General features: G+C 34.0%; 2 protein-coding genes, 1 long non-coding RNA gene and 1 pseudogene across 3 annotated transcripts; all 4 read left to right on the top strand.

Annotated features, from left to right (window-relative positions):
• The first annotated feature begins 905 nt into the window (after nt 1–905).
• Nucleotides 906–3,714, top strand: LOC136272380 (uncharacterized). The gene is made up of 2 exons (XM_066073863.1): nt 906–1,010; nt 1,358–3,714. The coding sequence occupies exon 2, from the start codon at nt 1,365–1,367 to the stop codon at nt 3,036–3,038; it is 1,674 nt and encodes a 557-aa protein (XP_065929935.1). The 5' UTR covers nt 906–1,010; nt 1,358–1,364; the 3' UTR covers nt 3,039–3,714.
• Nucleotides 3,715–6,876: 3,162 nt separating this feature from the next.
• Nucleotides 6,877–11,768, top strand: LOC136272170 (probable transcriptional regulatory protein HY04AAS1_0501). The gene is made up of 5 exons (XM_066073307.1): nt 6,877–7,205; nt 7,830–7,939; nt 9,655–9,785; nt 11,328–11,403; nt 11,638–11,768. Exons 1-4 carry the CDS (start codon nt 6,881–6,883, stop codon nt 11,335–11,337), a joined length of 576 nt encoding a protein of 191 aa, XP_065929379.1. The 5' UTR covers nt 6,877–6,880; the 3' UTR covers nt 11,338–11,403; nt 11,638–11,768.
• A 1,121-nt stretch (nt 11,769–12,889) lies between these two features.
• LOC136272403 (uncharacterized) lies at nt 12,890–15,598 on the top strand. Its single transcript, XR_010710403.1, has 3 exons — nt 12,890–13,045; nt 13,352–13,641; nt 15,472–15,598. It is a non-coding gene; the product is annotated as an uncharacterized lncRNA (long non-coding RNA).
• Nucleotides 15,599–17,267: 1,669 nt separating this feature from the next.
• LOC136272211 (polypeptide N-acetylgalactosaminyltransferase 5-like) lies at nt 17,268–19,807 on the top strand (annotated as a pseudogene).
• Nucleotides 19,808–20,128: the final 321 nt, after the last annotated feature.

Raw genomic sequence — 20,128 nt, 5'->3', positions numbered from 1 at the left:
ATTTTATTTATTTTTGATAACTTTATAAATATGTATATATTTTTTGATATTTTATATCATATAACAGATGATAAAACTATGAACATCTTAAAACTTTATAATTTGTCTTGTATACTTGGAACAGCTTTCGAACAGTGAGCAGCTATTCCCCCATGTTCCCCAGAGCTCTTCCCTAATTTTCCTATTGTGTTCAAAAATTGGATTCCACCTCCATGTCAGTTGCTCATTTTTATAAGAATCCCCTTAATTTTATCACAGTATGCTTAAATACAGCCTTCAGTAAGCTAACAAAATATAAATCTTGGAAGTCATGGTTTATTTTAATCTATATGAACCTGCGTGTTTTTTTTAATCCATGATAAAACGAAACCTTGTTTACAGGACTTTTATTTACATTATTTATGCATGTGTGTAATGCTTACATATAATTAATCGCTTTTTATTTTTAAACCCATAGAATACTCAAGCGCAATTAGGCACGTGTACTCCTTTGTTCAGATACTAGGCCTAGTAGGTTAATGAAGTAAAAAAAAAATAAGTAAAACATGACAGCACGTACAAAATACCCGATATACGGCATTATCTAAAGAATGTAAGATATATTACATTACAAGGCGTCATTTAAAAAATGCGCCACTGCAGCTGAATTGTACGTGCTATAAGATTTATTTCTAGAAGCATAATGAGATTCATGCATAAAACGCTAGATAGGTTTTTTTTTTTTAATTCTATACTGTATACAGTATCTGTCAAAACTCCAACATTCTTGCATACATGTACTTCATTTGAAATTAAATCATCGCATCGTGACCATGTTGACTGTTGAAAAGAGAGGGGTGGTTTTGATAAAAGGTTATAATACAAGGGGAATAACTCTAATTGTATCCATTCTTGATGTCAGGTGACCACATTCCATACAAGCAAGCTCAGCCATGTTTAAGTTACGTGTACACGTCTGCATGTTTGATGTCCGATTCGACGAATATGTAAATTGATTTATTTTAAACAAGGTTTGTGTCGCTTATAATTGACTTAATTTATTAGACGAAAATTGAGATACTTACATGTTACGTTAGTCGTTTTAAATTAATATCTTTCAAATAAGTACTTTCGTTTTAATTTTCTTTATGAGTTGACCTTCAACAAATATATTTTATGCTTAAATGCTTATCAATTAATGCAAGTTGATCATTCTATCTGGTTATTCTAAACTCTTGATAAAAGCAGGGCTGTAACATATGGTTTTTACGTTAATGGCTCTTAATATATTAACAATTATTCCTCCTACTTTTTCTTCTGGATTAAAGACAAACAGTTAATTTAATTTTTCATTTAATTTTTTTCATTTAATTTTTAGAAAAGCGATGGATCCTCGTTCTAGTGCCCAGGACGTGCACCGATGTGACCTTTGTGAGACCGCTATAGTACACAGCTACTGTGACTTTTGTCATGTCAACCTCTGCAAGCCCTGTGTAGTAGATCACATCTCAGATGGATATGACAAACATAAAATAGTCCCTTTCCAGGAACGAAGATCAACTCTGATTTACCCAAAATGTGCGACACACTCACACAAAAATTGTGACTGGCAGTGCAAAAATTGCAACGACATATTTGTTTGTTCTTCTTGTACTGCATCAGAAATACACAGAGGACATATTTTTATAGAAGTTTCAGAAGTTTACACGACAAAGAAAAATGCTATTGCGGACGAGGCAAATAAGTTAGAAAACGTTATTTCTCCTACCTATGAAGAAATTGCACTCGACTTGGAAAATCAGCTTGCCGACCTGGATGGAGGATATGAGAAACTGACAACAGCAATGTCCAAACAAGGAGAGCAATGGCACAGAGAAATCGACATCATTATCAATAAAATGAAAGCTGAAATCAGTGAGATTAAAGTAAAACACACAGACATTTTACAGAAACACTTGGATGAAATTAAACAGATACAGGCTCTCATAAAACAAACATTACTAGCCATAGACGAAATCAAGAAATCCACTGAAGTATCTCCTACCATTGAATACAGCTCTAAGATCAGAGAGTTCAGCAAGCTGCCACCCAAAGTCAAGGTTACACTGCCAACATTCATTCCAAAACCATTAGACCATGAAAAGTTGTATAATATGTTTGGGCAGATCACTCCTTTGTCTACTGCTATAGAAGAGAATGTCTTGTCACTAAACCAACCCAACACTTCAGTCAGAGAACTACTGGATGAACCGGAGCTTGTTGCCACAATCCAAACAGGGTATGAAAAACTTTTAAATGTTACCTATCTAAATGAGGATTGTTTTTGGACAAGTGGATTGACAAAGGATATCAAATGCTTTAACATTAAAGGTGTATTGCTTCATACAATTAGCAACAAATCAGAACAACGACCCAGTGATATAGCTGTAGACAGTGATGGGAATTTACTATTTAGTGACGGGATATCAAGGACAGTGAAAAAAGTAAAGAATGGACAGACAGAAGAGTTGATCAGATTACAGGGATGGACGCCTGGTAAACTGTGTGTCATCTCTGATGGTGATCTCCTGGTTACCATGTTCAGTGATGCTAAAACTCAATCCAAAGTTGTCCGTTACTTGGGATCTACAGAGAAACAAACAATTCAGTTTGATGATGAAGGCAAACCTCTGTACTCCGGGAATAAAAACGTAAAATACATCACTGAGAACAGAAACCATGACATCTGTGTAGCTGACTATGAGGCTGGTGCAGTTGTAGTGGTTAATCAGAACGTTAATCAGAACGGGAAACTCAGATGGAGATACATCGGTCATCCCTCAGTTACCAAAAAGGTACCATTTAACCCAATTGGTATCACAACAGACAGTCAGAGTCGTATCCTGACAGCAGATTATTACAACCATTGTATTCACATTCTGGATCAGGATGGACAGTTTCTTCGTTACATTGCTAACTGTGATCTGAAGGGTCCGTATGGTTTATGTGTGGACAATAATGACAATCTGTTTGTATCAGAACATTTGAACGGCAATGTAAAGAAAATAAAATTTCTCTGATAGACACCAAACTGGATGATATAGATTAAGCAAGACTATTTCCATGAATTTGATGATTTGTCGTAAGTAAAGTAAACTTTGTTCATATCAGGGGTGCAGAACATGTGTATTTCGCAGCATTGTTAAGGCGTCCCGATGCTAAAATACGGCTGGAAAACGATATTATTTGAATCATGGCAAAAATAATTTTACCGGGAGTATTTCTTTAAATCTATGTTACATTTATTGACATCGATGTTAAACATTATATTTGATGCATTTTTGTGACGTCATATATACTTCGTAATCACGTGACAGGCGAATCCTAATATTGCAAATGATCTAGTTAAAACGCATCGGCGCAGGTGATTAATGACATTAAATCATACATATTTTTAAGAAAATCCTTTGTTAAGTCATAAACTTTGAAGTTCTTGCTTGGGAAAGAAATAGATATTTCGTTTATAGAAGATATTGTTGAAACATTCCACAAAATCATCAAAATAATGCACATTTTTACTAATCAAAAGCGATTTACAAAAAAATGGGGTAAATCCGTAGGTTTCCGCAGCACGATTCACATTGGTACTTATATTCTCTACCAATTTTACGTAAAATATTCTAAAATTGTGTTGATCTTTCACCTGCGCCAAGCTGGTTTTACATGCATTAAAAGGACTATGTGCGGTTTTATGCATTTTTTGCCCCCAAAATTAAAGTTTTATAAAGCGCTTTAAAAATAAGGGTAAGATAGTTAGAATCATATTAAAATAAGGGTGCAAAAGGTTATCACCACAGTGACGTCATAGTGTAGAAATGACGTCATGAAGATTGCCTAATTTTGATAAATTGATGTTTTGAGGCAAAATATGGGTGTTTTCCGATGATTTTTCGACTGGGAAACATTGAGCGCAGGCTTGCTCAAGTACCATTTTTTAGTATAATGGGTATAATTATCTGAAGAAAAACATATGTTAAAATCTTACTTGAGCAGACTTGCGCTCTATACTTCCGAATGCAAAATATAAAGGAAAAATGAGAATATTTTCATCCGTTTGCAAATTTGCGGGAATACGGTCATAAAGTTGACGTCATAGATAAATAGCCAATGAGCAATGGTGGTTCAAATCAAGATTAAAGTGATAGGCGTCCACTGTACAATAATTTATGAAGATTTGATTTTTATACGACACTATTTAAAAATTGGTTAAAATTGGGGGCAGATATTAGACCATACCACACATAGTCCTTTCTTCATTCAGTTGTTTACACGTAGCAGGGAGGGTCTCCAAACCACTAGTTTATAAATAGTCTTTAACTTAAAACGAAGCTTTAAAACTGCCGATTATTTGATACTGGTTTTTAATATGAATGAATTCTGTACGTCTAGAATTAACTGCAACATCTATATAAAGGAAACATGGGGTATTATACTGGTTTGATATAATTCACTTTTAACGTTAAGATACATTCCCTGAGAACTATCGACAGGAATGCAGATCGTGACGTCAAAGTTAATTATGACGTCATATCGTATGAACTACAGACAAGTGACTTTCTACATATCGAATCGGGAAGCCTTAACATGCCCGCGTTCATACTATGTATTAATAAATATTTACATTCAGTGTAATTTATTATCATATTGCATTGAAAATCTGCGATGTTCAATTTCATGTGAATTCACTTAGCCTATTCATGTGTCAAAGGACAAATAAAAATGTCATCACGCATTTTTGAGTTACGACTAAAGGAAACGTTCACACATACATAACCAATTTGATATTTACTTATGCTATATGATATACTATTGTAATAGTATAAAGCACACAGTACAATGCACATAAACTTAAGATTACAAGAAATCATGTATAGCAACCAGATTAATTAATTGTCTTCGTTTGTACTAAACATGGTGGCGGTAAATGATTCATCAAAATTAGGCATTTTATCCACAGGGACCAAGCCTGTTTAACATTAATTTCAATGTAACCATAAAATTTTCTTCATTTATCATATGTTTACATTGAAATTAATGTTTAAACAGGCTCAGTCCCTGTGATTTCGTCTGCATGGAGGGAAAGTGTCGGGGGGTATGGGGGCTACACGGAGGTGATTGTCTTAAATAGACAAAATGACGAATCACATGTATGTCTACCTGATATTGGATCTATTAGGATCCAATAATTGTTTACAGCATCTCATACACTGATCACGTGACACATTATTTTACAAATTTCACTTCAAGAGAAAGTGATATACTAATACATTGTATTTTCATTGGGAGTGGAATGGGGGGGGGGGTGGCGAGGCCTATGTCTATTTTTTAATACTATGTTTGATTTCTCTCCCCCCCCTCCCCCCCCCCCCCCAATCTAGATCAATGCACTTTTTATTTTATGTCAGTGGACTTTCCTCCTCGGCAGATTTAAAGAAACATGCAGTTTTCTAACGTTAAATATCAGGAGACTCTGAATATTATAAAATTATAAAATAGCAGTTTCTCTAGCAGTTTAGCTATGTCTTGTCAGAGATATAAATAAATTATGTTATGTTATGTTATTTATATTTCTGGTCTTATTTATTAACTAACGGTAAATGCATAACAATTACAGCAATATTATAGCTTTTTGGCGACAAAAAGAAATTCTGTCAGGGAAATATAAGGAGCTATATCAATGAAACTCTTCAGGTATTTCACCTTATTGAATAACAGTTTAATTAAGGTGCAAACCGACTTGTTTGTGTGTTTGTGTGTGTGTGTGTGTGTGTGTCTCTTCTCTCTCTCTCTCTCTCTCTCTCTCTCTCTCTCTCTCTCTCTCTCTCTCTCTCTCTCTGAATGTATGTTTTCTGTTGAGAAAAAATATAGAGAGAGGCATACAAAAACTATACAGTGAAATCTTTGATGTCACTAATTTTTTACTTCTCCAATCCGGAATTATACGTATCGCTTACGGTTTAAATTTTATGAATGATGTACTAAAATTACTTTCCTTTCAAAAGAGTAAATTTGTTTGTCAAAGGCCGGTTAGCCGTTTGGGTCGTTTAGGTACAGCCCAAATGTAGATAACTAAGGAGTGAATATTGACAGGTATGCATTTTACAAACCAGTTAATGATGCTTAATCTAAACTTTAAAAAATAAAGTTCTAACCATTGTTTTCTTCGTCAACATTACGAAACGTGTTTAGACCGATTTCCTCTAAATAACATATTCGTTACAGGGTACAAAGTTACTTTGGAGTAAAGAAAAATTGTTTGCAGACTAGAAGGTAATATTTTTAAAGATTTATTTCCAAACTTATTTTCCTGGCAAGATAAAAAGACGCTTCTCTCTAGTGGAATTTACACTGTCTCATCACTCTCAAGATCAAGTTGAGGTACAATATCTGGTGCAAAAAATTTGAAATTAGCGGAAAAAAATGGTAAATCTGCAAATGAATACTTGTACATGAAATGGAACAACTTATGATTAACAACTTTTTCTGTAACCGTTCTATTACACAGATTGTTCCCTCAGTATATCCAAAACTTCTTGAGGGTCAATCTTGCAAACAAAACTTGCTAATCAAAAGTTGTTGCATGTTAAAAATTACCTAATCCAAAAAGAATTGTTTTTTTGCACTTTAAATTTATATCCGATTTGGGCTACTATTTGTAAAATTGTTTTTATTGACATATGTCTGTGTTGTTCAACATTTTCCATTATCGTTAAATTAAATATCAAATTTTTATTTCTGAATACTAACTTTACCAAAAGCTTGACTAATTAAATTTATTAATCTCATTTCTTTTTTCTTATAGAATTTTTTCAACATGTCTATTGATTTTGCAGATAGTGACTGTGATACTAGTATTTTGAAAATGGAATTAACATTGAGAACTTTACCTCGTGTTTTACACAAAACCCAGACTGTGAGTTGCCGTAGAATCAGCCTCTGTCACACACGCCTCTTTCAAAATCGTGTGAATGAAAAGTCACTAGTTGCAGCTAGATTGAGCACAAAGACAGATATTGTAGCCGAGAGGACTCTGTTCCAAATGTTGCCTGTTGTTTACTGGCAAACTAACAGACATATGGAAGGGCACAGTAAATTCTCTAACATCAAACATCGGAAAGAGGCGCAGGACAGTAAAAAGTCAGCGCTGATGGGACGGTATGTCAAGCTAGCACAGTCAGCTGTAAAAAGTAAGTAGAGAGAGCTTCCTGGATTGTATCGTATATTGAACTTCACATACCAGTAATTAAAGTTTTAATTTATATTTTAAAAAATCTCTGCTGAGGTAGGTGTTGGACACTAAAAAAAAAATCAATCAACCAATTTACAGCAAAAAAAAAATATAAAATTAATTCACATACTGTATTCATATGATATGCACCTTTTAATTTTTAAATGAGTTTATTTATTGATTTTTTATTAATAGATAAACTATTTTTCAAGACTGAGACTTTGACCTTGAAAATAATCAAAATATATACAAAAATATTTCATTACTTCTTTGGCTAAAAGTATTTGTTTTTATGAAAAACTTAATATTTTAATTTTTTGACCATGTGAGGTAATGTTGGTTAACTGTATTATATTTACATCTACCAAGTACATGTATGATTCATATAAGCTTTATAGAAACTGACAAGATTGAAATCGACACGCCCCATTTTTTGATTGGTTTTTGATTCAGCAACCTAAGAAAAATTTGATTCATGTGGGTTATGTATTTTTTCTGCAATGTCACCATCTTTGCATGAATCAATAATCAAGAAGGCATTTTATTGCTTAAATAGTTACATTTGGTGTTATTTCTATTTCAGTGGGTGGGTCTACTGATCCCAAACTTAACCCCAAGCTGGCCCAGGTTATAGAGAGTGCAAAGAAGAGCAGTCTGGGTGTTGAAACCATAAAAAAACTACTTGAAAGAATGGTAGGAAGAACTTTGATTGAGATTTGCTGGATTTTGTTACATTCAAATTGATATACAGATTTAAAGATCATGTAAATATATATTATTACCGCGGTAAATAATTAATACGATTACATTAATTAAAGGTTGTTTAATTTTCATGATCTACAAAATAAATAGATATTTTACAATTTTACACCCTTCATGACGTAAAACATATATTATATAATTATATACATGTTCAGTACATGTATATGATTGATAGGAGACGAAATAGGTATTTTACAATTTTACACCCTTCATGACATAAAACATATATTATATAACTATATACATGTTCAGTACATGTATATGACTGATAGGAGACGAAATAGGTATTTTACAATTTTACACCCTTCATGACATAAAACATACGAGGGTCAATCAAAAAATACGAAGACAATGTGGCTGTCCATCATATATTTTTCATGAAAGTCATACTTAACAGATTAATCTGTGTACCAACACTTATGTTATTGATATGCGAAGTTTTAGTCCATTTGATGAAACGGTATTTTTGTTACCCCTTTTTAAAAACAACATGTCACCACGGCGCACGGTAACGTTCAAAACATGGTGTCAACATTAAACACGCACAGTTTATAGATATACCCCATCTTTATATCACGCTTAGTCTCTTGTGCCTTTCTCCTCACAATTTAAAACTGCACTGAACCACATAACATCTTATTTGCACACATTTGTTCGAGAATCATAAGTAAGTTCTTCAAAGTTTTCATTTTCTAACTGTGTATCTCTTAGTTTACAGTAAGGATAACCCTGAAGTCGGTTGACGTTACTTATTTTTTGACCAAATATTTACAGATATTCTTCTCTGTTTCGGACTGTTTTATATTCAAAATACAATTACCACCATCCCCCACAAAATTTATTACAGTTAAACACAAACTTGCAAATAATTGTTGACTTATTTTTTGCACCATTTAGCATTTTCACGGCTTGTGTCGGCTTTTTTCTGGGTTAAATTCATTTTGTTTGTACCTCTCGTTGCGCCTGGACGTCCGGCGACGTCGATGTTTTTAGTCAATTCTAAAGAGGACTATCTGTCTTTAGTTACTAATATTTGTTCGACAAAACAAAATATCCCATCATTATTTGGAACATAGAATACCATGACTATACTTAATTTGAGGTTTCAATATTATTTGGTTTTTAGCCCAATTGAAAGAGATATTACTTTCAACATTATATGGTTTATTGTTGACATAACACAAATTTTGACCGTGCGCCGTGACCTCATTTTTGCAGGATTAGATTCTAAATAATTCTTAGAAATAAAGGTATTTATTAACTTTTTTTTGCAAATTGTTTGAAACTATTGTTTAATTATGTCTACCAAATTTAGTAATGATATGACGTTAAGTAACATAGCTATGACAAAAGTCTTCGTATTTTTTGATTGACCCTCGTATATTATATAATTATATACATGTTCAGTACATGTATATGATTGATAGGAGATGAACCAATCTAATTAAAATTAGACCTTTGATCCATGCTTTTAATGGATCACTAAACAACTACTTTGTCATGTTTGTGATCCAATTGTGATCATCAAGATCCAATTTTGATTAGACTGGATATGAACAAGTCTCCCCTTCTCAACATTATCAAAGTAAAGATTATGATTTGAATAGAACATGTTAGCTACTTTTGAACTTTATTTTATTTAAAAGAAAAATAAAGAATACAAAGATATCATGATAGAAGTTTGTGGACCAGCCAACTCCATTTTCTTGGTTATGGTAGACGCAACGAACCAAGTGAGTGCTAGGACAGAGGTGAAAGCAGCAATGAGGAAACATCCGTAAGTTTGTGTGTTGTTCAGGTAGAAATGGAAACATTATCTATATTAAAGTTTGTATGAGTTGTTAAAGCAGCTATGTAGACATTTTTGTGCAATTCTGTATTAATTTAAGTCAAAGCAGATTACTAGTTCATATCTCTACATAATGATGAATTTTACTGTAGACAATCTTCGCTAGCCAAGGGTTTTAGGTCCACTCTGCTCCCCATTAATCCTTGGCAGATCTCATTACGAAATCTTGATGACAAGCTCCGCTTTATGATTGGCTGTAGCCGTGAGTAGCTGATCCAATCGCAGCATTTACAACAGTCGCTTGTCTATAAACGTTTAAAGAAACACACGTGTGATCTTTTGTAATATATTTGGTGCTTTTAACAAGTTGAGACACAAGTGTTTGAGTACATTGCCTCCCAAACGATGGTCTAACCAGATTGCTCTAAAAACGATATAATTTACTGCATTGAACGGAGATTTACAAACTTGTCATGGCTAGCGTGATAGTATGGGATGTAAACATGGCGAAAGTAGCCTCGGAAGTTGCCTATCCCATTAGTATGTAAGTTCCTGCTAATGCTTTTAGATGTTCAATGAGCTGTATTTTATTAAATTTCTTTTGTCCGCAATATTCACGAAGATGATACCTGGTTTTATAGCATGAATGCTTTCATATATCGGCGACTTTTTCACTCCCAGTACAGGTCCTTACAAATACTACAAATAAAACATTCCTTGCTTTCTTTAGGTTATATCTTCATTCCTATTTCAGGGATAGACATTAACTTTTCAATCCACTTGCCTTAAATAAACCTGCCTACTTCATTAGATTTTGAACATTTTGTTCGAGAACCAATACATTAATTTTGTTTGTCTGGCCTACCCTAAACCGGCTCCCCACTCCTACTTTCAGAGGGGTATTTTTTTAATAGAAAAATTAGATAGGAATAAATCAACTGAGCTTCCATGAATATCAATGATTTTGTAATATAGATATATAAAGTAAGATATTGACATTTAAGGGAAAAATGGGGAAATGAATAATCGGTTCTCTCTACCATTTAAGATTATAGATCCCTTTTTTCCATTTTTTTTTTGGGGGGGGGGGGTTTAAAAACTTTAAGTACACATCTTATACAACTTACATTATTTATTATAAATGCAGATTTACTTCAAAGGAGGCATGTAGTCAACAAATTAACCATCACATCTACATTTTATTTTTAAAAATGATTTGTTTAGCTATTAACTATTATTTAGTAAAAAAAAATCATTTATTTTCACTTTAAAATTTCAATGTTTCCCCTATATCTTTACATAGAGCTCTTTTTTAAAAGGAGATTTATATAATCTTAAAGGTCTTATGCAAGGAAATAGCTAATTAAACTGAATCAATTGTAGTTCCATATATGTAGAGAATTTCCTTTCTTTCTTCCTTTTTTGGCACCTTATTTTAGGCCTATAGTATTGATTTTGGACTAAGTGGCTAGGAGAATTATTACTTTAGTGGAATTGTCACACAAATTTCAATGGAACTATTTTTTTTAGATGCGCATGATGCAACGTACTTCCTGGATGGTGCTGAGCCTGTTTGTCAACATGTGTAACCCACGTGTACTTGGGGGTAGGTATGTTTACTTTCAATTATCTGTCTTAGAAGCCGCATAAGGCGTTATTTTTCTGATCTAAATTTTTTCTTGAAGCATTTAACTATAATTTCTCTTTCATGAATTATATGCTGAGAGTATAGTTAATTAATTTAAAACTAAATTAAAGATATATAATAACATATAGTGAAATTAATTCCTTGTGTGAGACCTTAAGAGAAACATTTAAACTGCATTTTTTCTAATTTCAGGAATTGTCTCCCTTGTTAAAGATCAACAATCACGGATAAACAATGTGGGATGTTGTCTTGTCACCAACGGTGGAATTTGACGCCTGTATACCCATATTTCTACCAATCGTCTCAGTCCTCTTTGTTGTGTACATCAGACAGGTAAGAAAATTAAGATAATTGTTTGAAAATATTTCAATAAGATAAACAATGAGAAAAATAACATATTTACATGAGCTGAGCACCTCATAAAAGGACATGTCCAGGTTACACACTCTGATCATTCACACATTACATGTACCATACATTCAGTGCACATTATTAAAACATAGCAATCATTAAATGTAATACAAAATTCACATGACAGGTATAATATAACAAACATTTCATACATGCTAATTACACCCCCCCCCCACCTACCCATGATAACACCCCCCCCCCCCTTCACACTTAGCTACTTCCTGTATAACTTTGGATCTGTTAGTGACTTACTATAAGTGTCTTTAGACTTTTTTCTTGAAGAGCTGATGTCTTTTAGATCATTCTGTTTTATATATTAGTAGTTTTTGTTTCATTTTAAAGTAATTTTGTCTATTTTGCTGTTGTTTTAGATGATGGACCACTCTACTACCTTTTACAACAGGTGCCCCTACAGATTCACAAAGTTCCAATGTTGAATTTCCATGACCCCGATTGAGTGAGTGTACAACTTTATGTAATCTAATTTCAAAATTTCTACTACATGTACTTGTAATAAATTTTGGATTTGATTTTAAATATGCCCTATTCACAGATTCAGATTTTTGTGTACAAGTGTGATATTTAATTCTATCAAGATTATTAGGTCCCAAAGTCAGATTTATACAGTCTTTTAACAACCGCATGTCTTCTTCTGTCATTCTTAATTCAAAATCACGAGGCAACACTGAAGAGTTCCACTTGTTGTTTTTCAGTCTGCGACAGGAGAAGGAATGAAGTTGGCAGGACTTTCCGCCCTGTCCTTGGTAGCAGCTGATGATGGAAAGGACAGAGTTGACATGGCTCATTTCATCAAAGGTAAGTCACTTGAGAAGTGTTTGAAGCAGTTTTCGTACTCGGTCCTGCATCTAAGCTTCAAGTCCAGGGCAAATCTTCTCTGCATGGATTTTATTCTTCCAGGAAACATGTGGCTGCTGAAAAGAGCCTTAGCAGTCTGTTTTCTTTGAGAGTCAAAGAAGTGGCCGGGTCTTTGAGGTTTTCAATCATATGCCCTTTCTTTTCAGATGCACCGAAAGCAGCGGCACTATATCCATCACTGGTGAAATGGGAAATGACGAGTGGACGGTCATCGCTTTGCAGCTCACTGATGCATTCCGCAGGCGATCTCTTTTCGTCTCCAATGGTGGTCTCTGGAGGAATGGTTGCAGTGCAGTCTTCATGTCCTGGGCAGGTAACTTCCTTTCCCTTGGCTCTAAGATGGGTGCCTTTCTTGCACAGTTTATTGCCACAAAACACTGCCATAACATTCTTCTTCTTAGTAACATTTTCACTTAAGGTATATGTCACTTGTGTGGCAGCTTGAAATGGTGTTTTCCCGATCGCACTGAAGGTGGCATTGTTATACCGGGCATCTCTTTCCGCCCTTATAGGTGTATTGGCAAGTCCACATTTCTCGTTAAGCTCTTGAATGCCCTGCCTTATTTTCTTCATGCTGTTTTTGTTCACATCAGTGATGATTTTGTGTACTTTGTTGCAGGTCTGATGAATGTTGGTGGCTGCATGATGCTGGTTTGATGTTTGCGCCAAGAAGCATACCACGCATACCCTCTGTTGTAAGGCTGGTACCCATGTGGATGACAGCCATGGCAACATTAAGCTGTGTGGCTCTCCGTCCCCTTCCTGATCGACTGAATTCCTCGTACAGCTTTTCACTGTGACTTGTGTAATGGCACTTCTCACATCGAATGGAAAGGATCCATGCCAGGCCTCTCTTTTCCTCCCCATTCTGGTTCCAGTCCAGTGAACCGTCACATTCCGGTAATTTCTGTAAGTGCTCTTTAAATGCATGGTTCCATATGTAACGGACCTGAGTGCTTGATATTGCACAAGTATATATACGCAATCCTGCACAGGAATAACCCGTGAATTTAATTCTACCAAATTACGAATTTCTCGCAAATATTGCCCCTTTCGTTAAGACACAAGAATTACCTCTGTTTGGACTCGTATCTAAATTATTATCGAGGGTAATTAAGTATAAGACTTATTTAAAGTTTACATTTTATTCAACAAAGAAATAACAAGACGTATAACTAATCAACAATAACAAGTACACCTACAATTAACTCACTGACAATCGGGAATTACCCAAATCGAACAGTGATACTACAGCACAACCTTCGTGTGTACGTTAATTCAATAAAGGGGGGGGGGGGGGTACACTAAACGAGAATGACCCAATTAGTGTACAAATAAATATTACCAAAATCGAGAAGTCTAGAATTACCAGACTATATCTCACTTAACTGTTAATGCAAAACTTTGCCAATTATTTTCAACAATAAATATGAATATATGTATAAATTATTCCCACTGTAACAATATTATAAAATATCGATAATTTAGAATAATAAAATTCCAAAGAACTATTAACGATTACTAATTATTTAATCGGTAAGACTTCAGAGATTAACCCTTCGTCTAACTGTAAATAAAATGAACTATGTCATCTGTATCGAAATTAATCCAATACAAACTCCCTAAATATAAATTAATATCGTGTAAACGAGATTAACCAGTAATACAACGATGTATTAAAAAAATAAATTATTCAAAACCCCTTATTCTACCTAAAATAATCGAAGTAGTTAAAAAACACCCTCTAACCTCAATTGCTAAACCCCAAGTCCACCGGATAGAGTGGTCTCCCCTTTTTATATACATACGGAGTCCCCCTGGTGACCGACGCGCTTCCCTAGGGATCACCGGCAGCACCGGCAGTCACTGGCAATAACATAGACTAATGTATAAAATATGATTCAACAATTAAATTAGGTGATTTACACAACACGTGACAAGTAATTCATACAACAATACAATTTAATACAGAAATCCCAATAAAAGTTATGATTTGCATCGGGCGTGATATACTGAAATTCCATAACACTAATGGCGGTATGTAAAAACGAAAAGTACATGCTTGGAAAAATCATGATAACATTTAAAGTGGAGTTTGCCAACGAAAATAAAAGACCTGGAAGATTGAAATACAATCAAATAATCACGTTCATCTGATGCAGTGAGTAATAATAGTACAAATTATGACATCTCGCTGTGAAATGCAAATGGTAAATAAGGGGGACATGTCAAAAGTAGTTGTAAATGCGTGTGCAATATCAAAATACAATTCTATATCGTGTCACAATCGTCACACATAGTTTAGCAGTTTTTTCTTGATGGAGTACTTTGTAAAGTCTGGAATTGGGGTTGGGTGACTCTGCATTCATGTAGGAGTCTACCGGCTGCACTTCACTTGGCCTGGGTTGCAAAATCTTCATTTGACTGCTTCTACGCTAAGCATCGCTTACTGTGAATATTCCATCCTTCTGCTGCTGTACAAGGTCGTGAAACCCTTCTTTACTCAGCCTTCTTATAGAACATAGACACTGTACTGGGCTGGTGGTCCCTGTACTTTTCTGGCCCTTGTTGTGAGGAATGCTTCTTTTTTTTTACTGATGTCGATGCAGCCACTTTGGTCCTTTCTTTGGCATGATTTATATTGAACTGTACACTTGTAGACTTTTTGTAAGAATATGATGTTGTGTGTGGTGCAAGTTTTTAAGTATTGTAAACTTCCATACTGTTTATTTATTTGAGAGCTGCCATGTCTTCTAAGAGGAACCCCATCTTTGATGACTGATGGAAAGGCCTCATCACCCCCCATTGCTTAAGAACCTCTTATCTTTATCACTAGCCATTAATCAGTGACCACCGTTATCAAAGTTCCAAGGTACATTATTGAAGACTCTTCTGGCACTATTGTTTCCAGTCTCTGTCTTTGTCTTAGAATTAAAATTAACAACTTTTTGCTAATTAATTCTAATGTTTAAGTCATCTTCCTTTTTCCTAGCTAATTAATGTCTATTAATTAGAGCTGAATTTTTTTGAAAGCACATACACATAAACTCTAACATTTCAGGTTTCATTTCATTCCAAGCTCTTTTCACAACATCTCACTAATCAAATTTTATTTAGTTTTGAAAACATGTACTGTAGATGAGTTTTAACAGAAATTTACTCCAGATTTCAGCAATCTGTTAAGAAGAGTTATCTCCTACTTTTTTAATCCCTTCCGGTCAAAAGTAGATTTTCATACACTAGCATATAGGAAATAGATATGTACCTACTAGACATTTACTGCCAATTTTATTAAATTTCATGAACTTTAAGTTGTCTTAAAGGTCTTACGCAAGGAAATAGCCAATCAAACTGAACTTAGTCAATTGTAGTTCCATATATATATATAGACAATTTCCTTTCTTTCTTCCTTTTTTGGCACCTTATTTTAGGCCTATAGTATTGATTTTGGACTTAGTGGCTAGGAGAATTATCACTTTAGTGGAATTGTCACACAAATTTCAATGGAACTATTTTTTTTAGATGCGCATGATGCAACGTCTTGGATGGTGCTGAGCCTGTTTGTCAACATGTGGAACCCCCGTGTACTTGGGGGTAGGTTTTTACTCTCAATTATCTCTCTTATAAGCCGCATAAGGCGTTATTTATCTGATCTAAGAATTTTCTTGAAGCATTTAACTATAATTTCTCTTTCATGAACTATATGCTGAGAGTATAGTTAAATAATTAACTGAATTAAAGCTTTATAGTAACACATAGTGAAATTAACTCCTTGTGTGAGACCTTAAGAGAAACATGTAACTTTTTTTTTCTAATTTTAGGAGTTGTCTCCCTTGTTTAAGTTCAACAATGGCGCATAAACAATGTGGGATGCTGTCTTGTCACCAACGGTGGAATTTGACACCTGTATACCTGTATTTTTACCAATCGTCTCAGTCCTCTTTGTTGTGTACATCAGACAGGTAAGAAATGAAGTTAATGGAGGAAAGGGATAATATACCTTAAAATACATTACATACAGTGCAACTGTTAGGTAAACTTACTTAATATCACTCATTTTTTCAATAATCTTTTTAGATTTAAAGATTATTGATTTTGTTGATTGAATTAGTTTTACTGTATTAATTAGAATCCAAATTAGACGTGCATGCATTTTGTATCGTCTCTTCCGATGCTTTTTCATCTGCTTGCTAGAAAAATATAATCACGGTGACATTATTCTGCTAATTATAGATTTTTTTTCCCAATACATGCAACAAAAATATTGAAAAAAATATGTGTTTATAAGATTTTTAAACATAATCAAATATTATAGAATTTTAATGTTGTAAAAATGTTTTGTCTTCCAATATTCTTGTTTTGTTTAATGAACTTAAGACACTTAAAAGCCTAGAATCTTTAACTTTCATGTATGTTTCAACAAAGACCTGAATAAAAGTAAATGACAAGCAAAATTTATATACTGAACTTTGAAACATCATTATATATATAATCCTATGTTATTCTTAAACTAATGATATCACAGGTCGTCCACAATGGCCAGAGGTTTTTTCTCCATCAGTAGAGAATATTTTACGAAATCGGAACCTACGACCCTGGAATGGATTTCTGGGGAGGAGAAAACTTAGAACTGTCATTTAGAGTAAGTAGGATCCTGGTCATGGCACCAAATTTCTTTTTCTTGTCCATTCTGATATATTGAAAGAACATTTACAGTTTGTGATATAATTGAAAATCATGTTTGATGAATCATAACTTTTTTTCAAAACTCATTTTCTGTGGTATTGTTTTATAACTGGTTATTATGAATTATTATGATAATATGACAGTTTGGTATGATTTTATTTTTCATTTTGTAGGTCTGGATGTGTTGTGGTACCTTAGAAATTATTCCATGCTCTCATGTTGGTCACATCTTCAGAAAGAGAAGTCTGTTCAAGTGTAGAACTGGTGTCAACGTTGTCAAGAAAAACTCAATCCGATTGGCCGAAGTTTGGATGGATGAATACAAGAACTATTATTATGAAAGATTCAACTATGATCTGGTATGAAAGTTTTAAAAATTTCTTTTGATTTTTAGTTCCCTGAATATGAAACTAAAGTAAAATCTGTCTGTCTGTTTGTCAGTTAGTCTAGCCTGCCCCTCTTATCTTAGCTTATTTTTTTCTGGATGATTTTAAGAACTGATTCAGAAATAGAAACTGGGACAGCTTTTAGATGATGTTTTGGTTGTGCAATACTCTCAAAATGTTTTTAATTTGTTATGAAAAATGACATACTCTTGAATAACAAATTGAGGATATTCATTTGGAAAATGTAAATTGTATAATGTAAAGTCAACAATAATCTAATTAAATTAATTTAGATAGATAATAGATGAATACATTGTTTTCCATAGGGAGATTACGGAGATGTCACCGACAAAAAGAAGCTCCGGGAACGTTTGCAGTGCCATAGCTTCCACTGGTTCGTCAAAAATGTCTACCCAGACCTGTTTGTTCCAGGGGAAGCCATTGCTTCTGGAGAGGTACGAAAGATAATATCATCATTTTATCGTCTCATCTGTCATTGTTTTCATGTTTTTTTTTAATACAGACAAGATTGAAGTAAAAAAAGAGCTAATCCTGTGCCATATTAGATATTTATGGCCCTAAGAAATAGACTTGCTTTAATTTGCTATATTGAATTTCAATGTTGGATAGGTCAGCCACAACAGTACAGTTAATTTTCTCAAATGAAGAGTAACACGCATAAATAGGTTATTTAAAATGTTAGCAATACTATGATAATATTGCATAACAAACTACATATATTTATCTTATTCAACACGCGTATTCAACATGTATTCAACACGCGTACCCACTGCCATTGAAGCCTAATATATTAGAAAATTGGCGATTTTAAAGTTTGCATAAAATTAATGTTACGTAATGCATTGGTTACAGATCCGCAGCAAGGCCAAGCCGATGTGTATCGACAGTGCGGTGGATAACCACAACTACCACAAACCGGTCAACATGTGGCCTTGTCACAACCAGGGGGGGCAACCAGGTGGGTGTGGTCAAATTCACAGATATTACTTAATTTATTGATTGATTTAATTTGATAAGTATTTTATTCAAGTATAGATGAATACATTGAATTGGATTGAACAGCAGGTACAATGCCTATAAATGTTCTCTCGTAAAATTATTTTAAATTATGAATATAATTATAAAAATTAAAATTAAGAATTACCTACTATTTATTGAAATTGGTTTCGTGAAAATGAATAGTCCTTTCAGACTAGTAGTTAAAATGTTGTTTTTTAAAATCAATTTCATGATATGTTTGGGATTAACCTGTAATATTATGGTTGAAGGGTATGCACCAATTCAATGAAGATTGATAAATATTAAGAACAGTATAGTATTTGAAGTCTGGAATGCAAGATTCTATGACTTTTCAGAACTGACAGGAATTGATGATTTTATTGTATAATTGTAGTATTGGATGTTGAGTAAGAACGGAGAAATCCGTCGAAACGATGGATGCCTGGATTATTCCGGAGGGGAGAGCGTCATTGTTTATCCGTGCCACGGCCAGAAAGGAAACCAGGAGTGGCAATACAGAGAGGTAGGTCAAGGTCAAGTAAAGAAAAAAATTATCATAATATAATTACTGTGGAATCATTAAAGTTCGTTTGGGCCATTTTTCATGGATTGCTGAAATTTTAAAGGTTTGTGGGGACTTTATTCGTGTATTCTCTTAAAGCTGCAAAGGAAATATGGCTTTTTATCCTAATTTAGTAATTTATGGAGGATGTTAAGTCATGGATGAGAGGTACCCATATATATACCAATATTGTCTCCATCAGTTAAAGTGGGGTGAAGAGTACATGCATACATGTACATTCCTTTTCATACATTGTAACTTTCATGAACAGGACAACTCCATTTACCATGCCAACACACAGAAGTGCATGGAGACCAGCGTGGACGGTCAGAAGCTGACCATGAAGACTTGCACAGGGATAGACAGACAGATCTGGACCTGGAAGAGGAAGTCACCTAGTGGGATAATCAGGAACAACTAAGGGGCAGACAACTACTGCTGCTGTGGTGTGAAAGGTTCTCTCCCTTTGGAGAGAGAAATATTCATCCACTAAAAAAAATGTACAACTGCCAAACCCCAATATTTGGGATAACAGTTTAACATCATACTGCTTAAACAACACGTGTGATAAACTTGATAGTATATTTGAAAAAAAAAGAGTAAGAGGAATATTTTTCTATGCAAACAGTATTTTTCTATGTTGATGTGACGATGGTTTCTTAGTCATAAGCACTTTGCTAGATCTGTGATTTTTTACTGTATGCCATAAAACTGCAGGAGGGATAGAAGAGGAAATACATTG

Source organism: Magallana gigas, chromosome 10 (assembly GCF_963853765.1).
Source record: "Magallana gigas chromosome 10, xbMagGiga1.1, whole genome shotgun sequence".
Classification (NCBI taxonomy): Eukaryota; Metazoa; Mollusca; class Bivalvia; order Ostreida; family Ostreidae; genus Magallana; species Magallana gigas.
The sequence above is the reverse complement of the archived record's forward strand: the minus strand, read 5'-3'. Positions and strand labels throughout refer to the sequence as shown.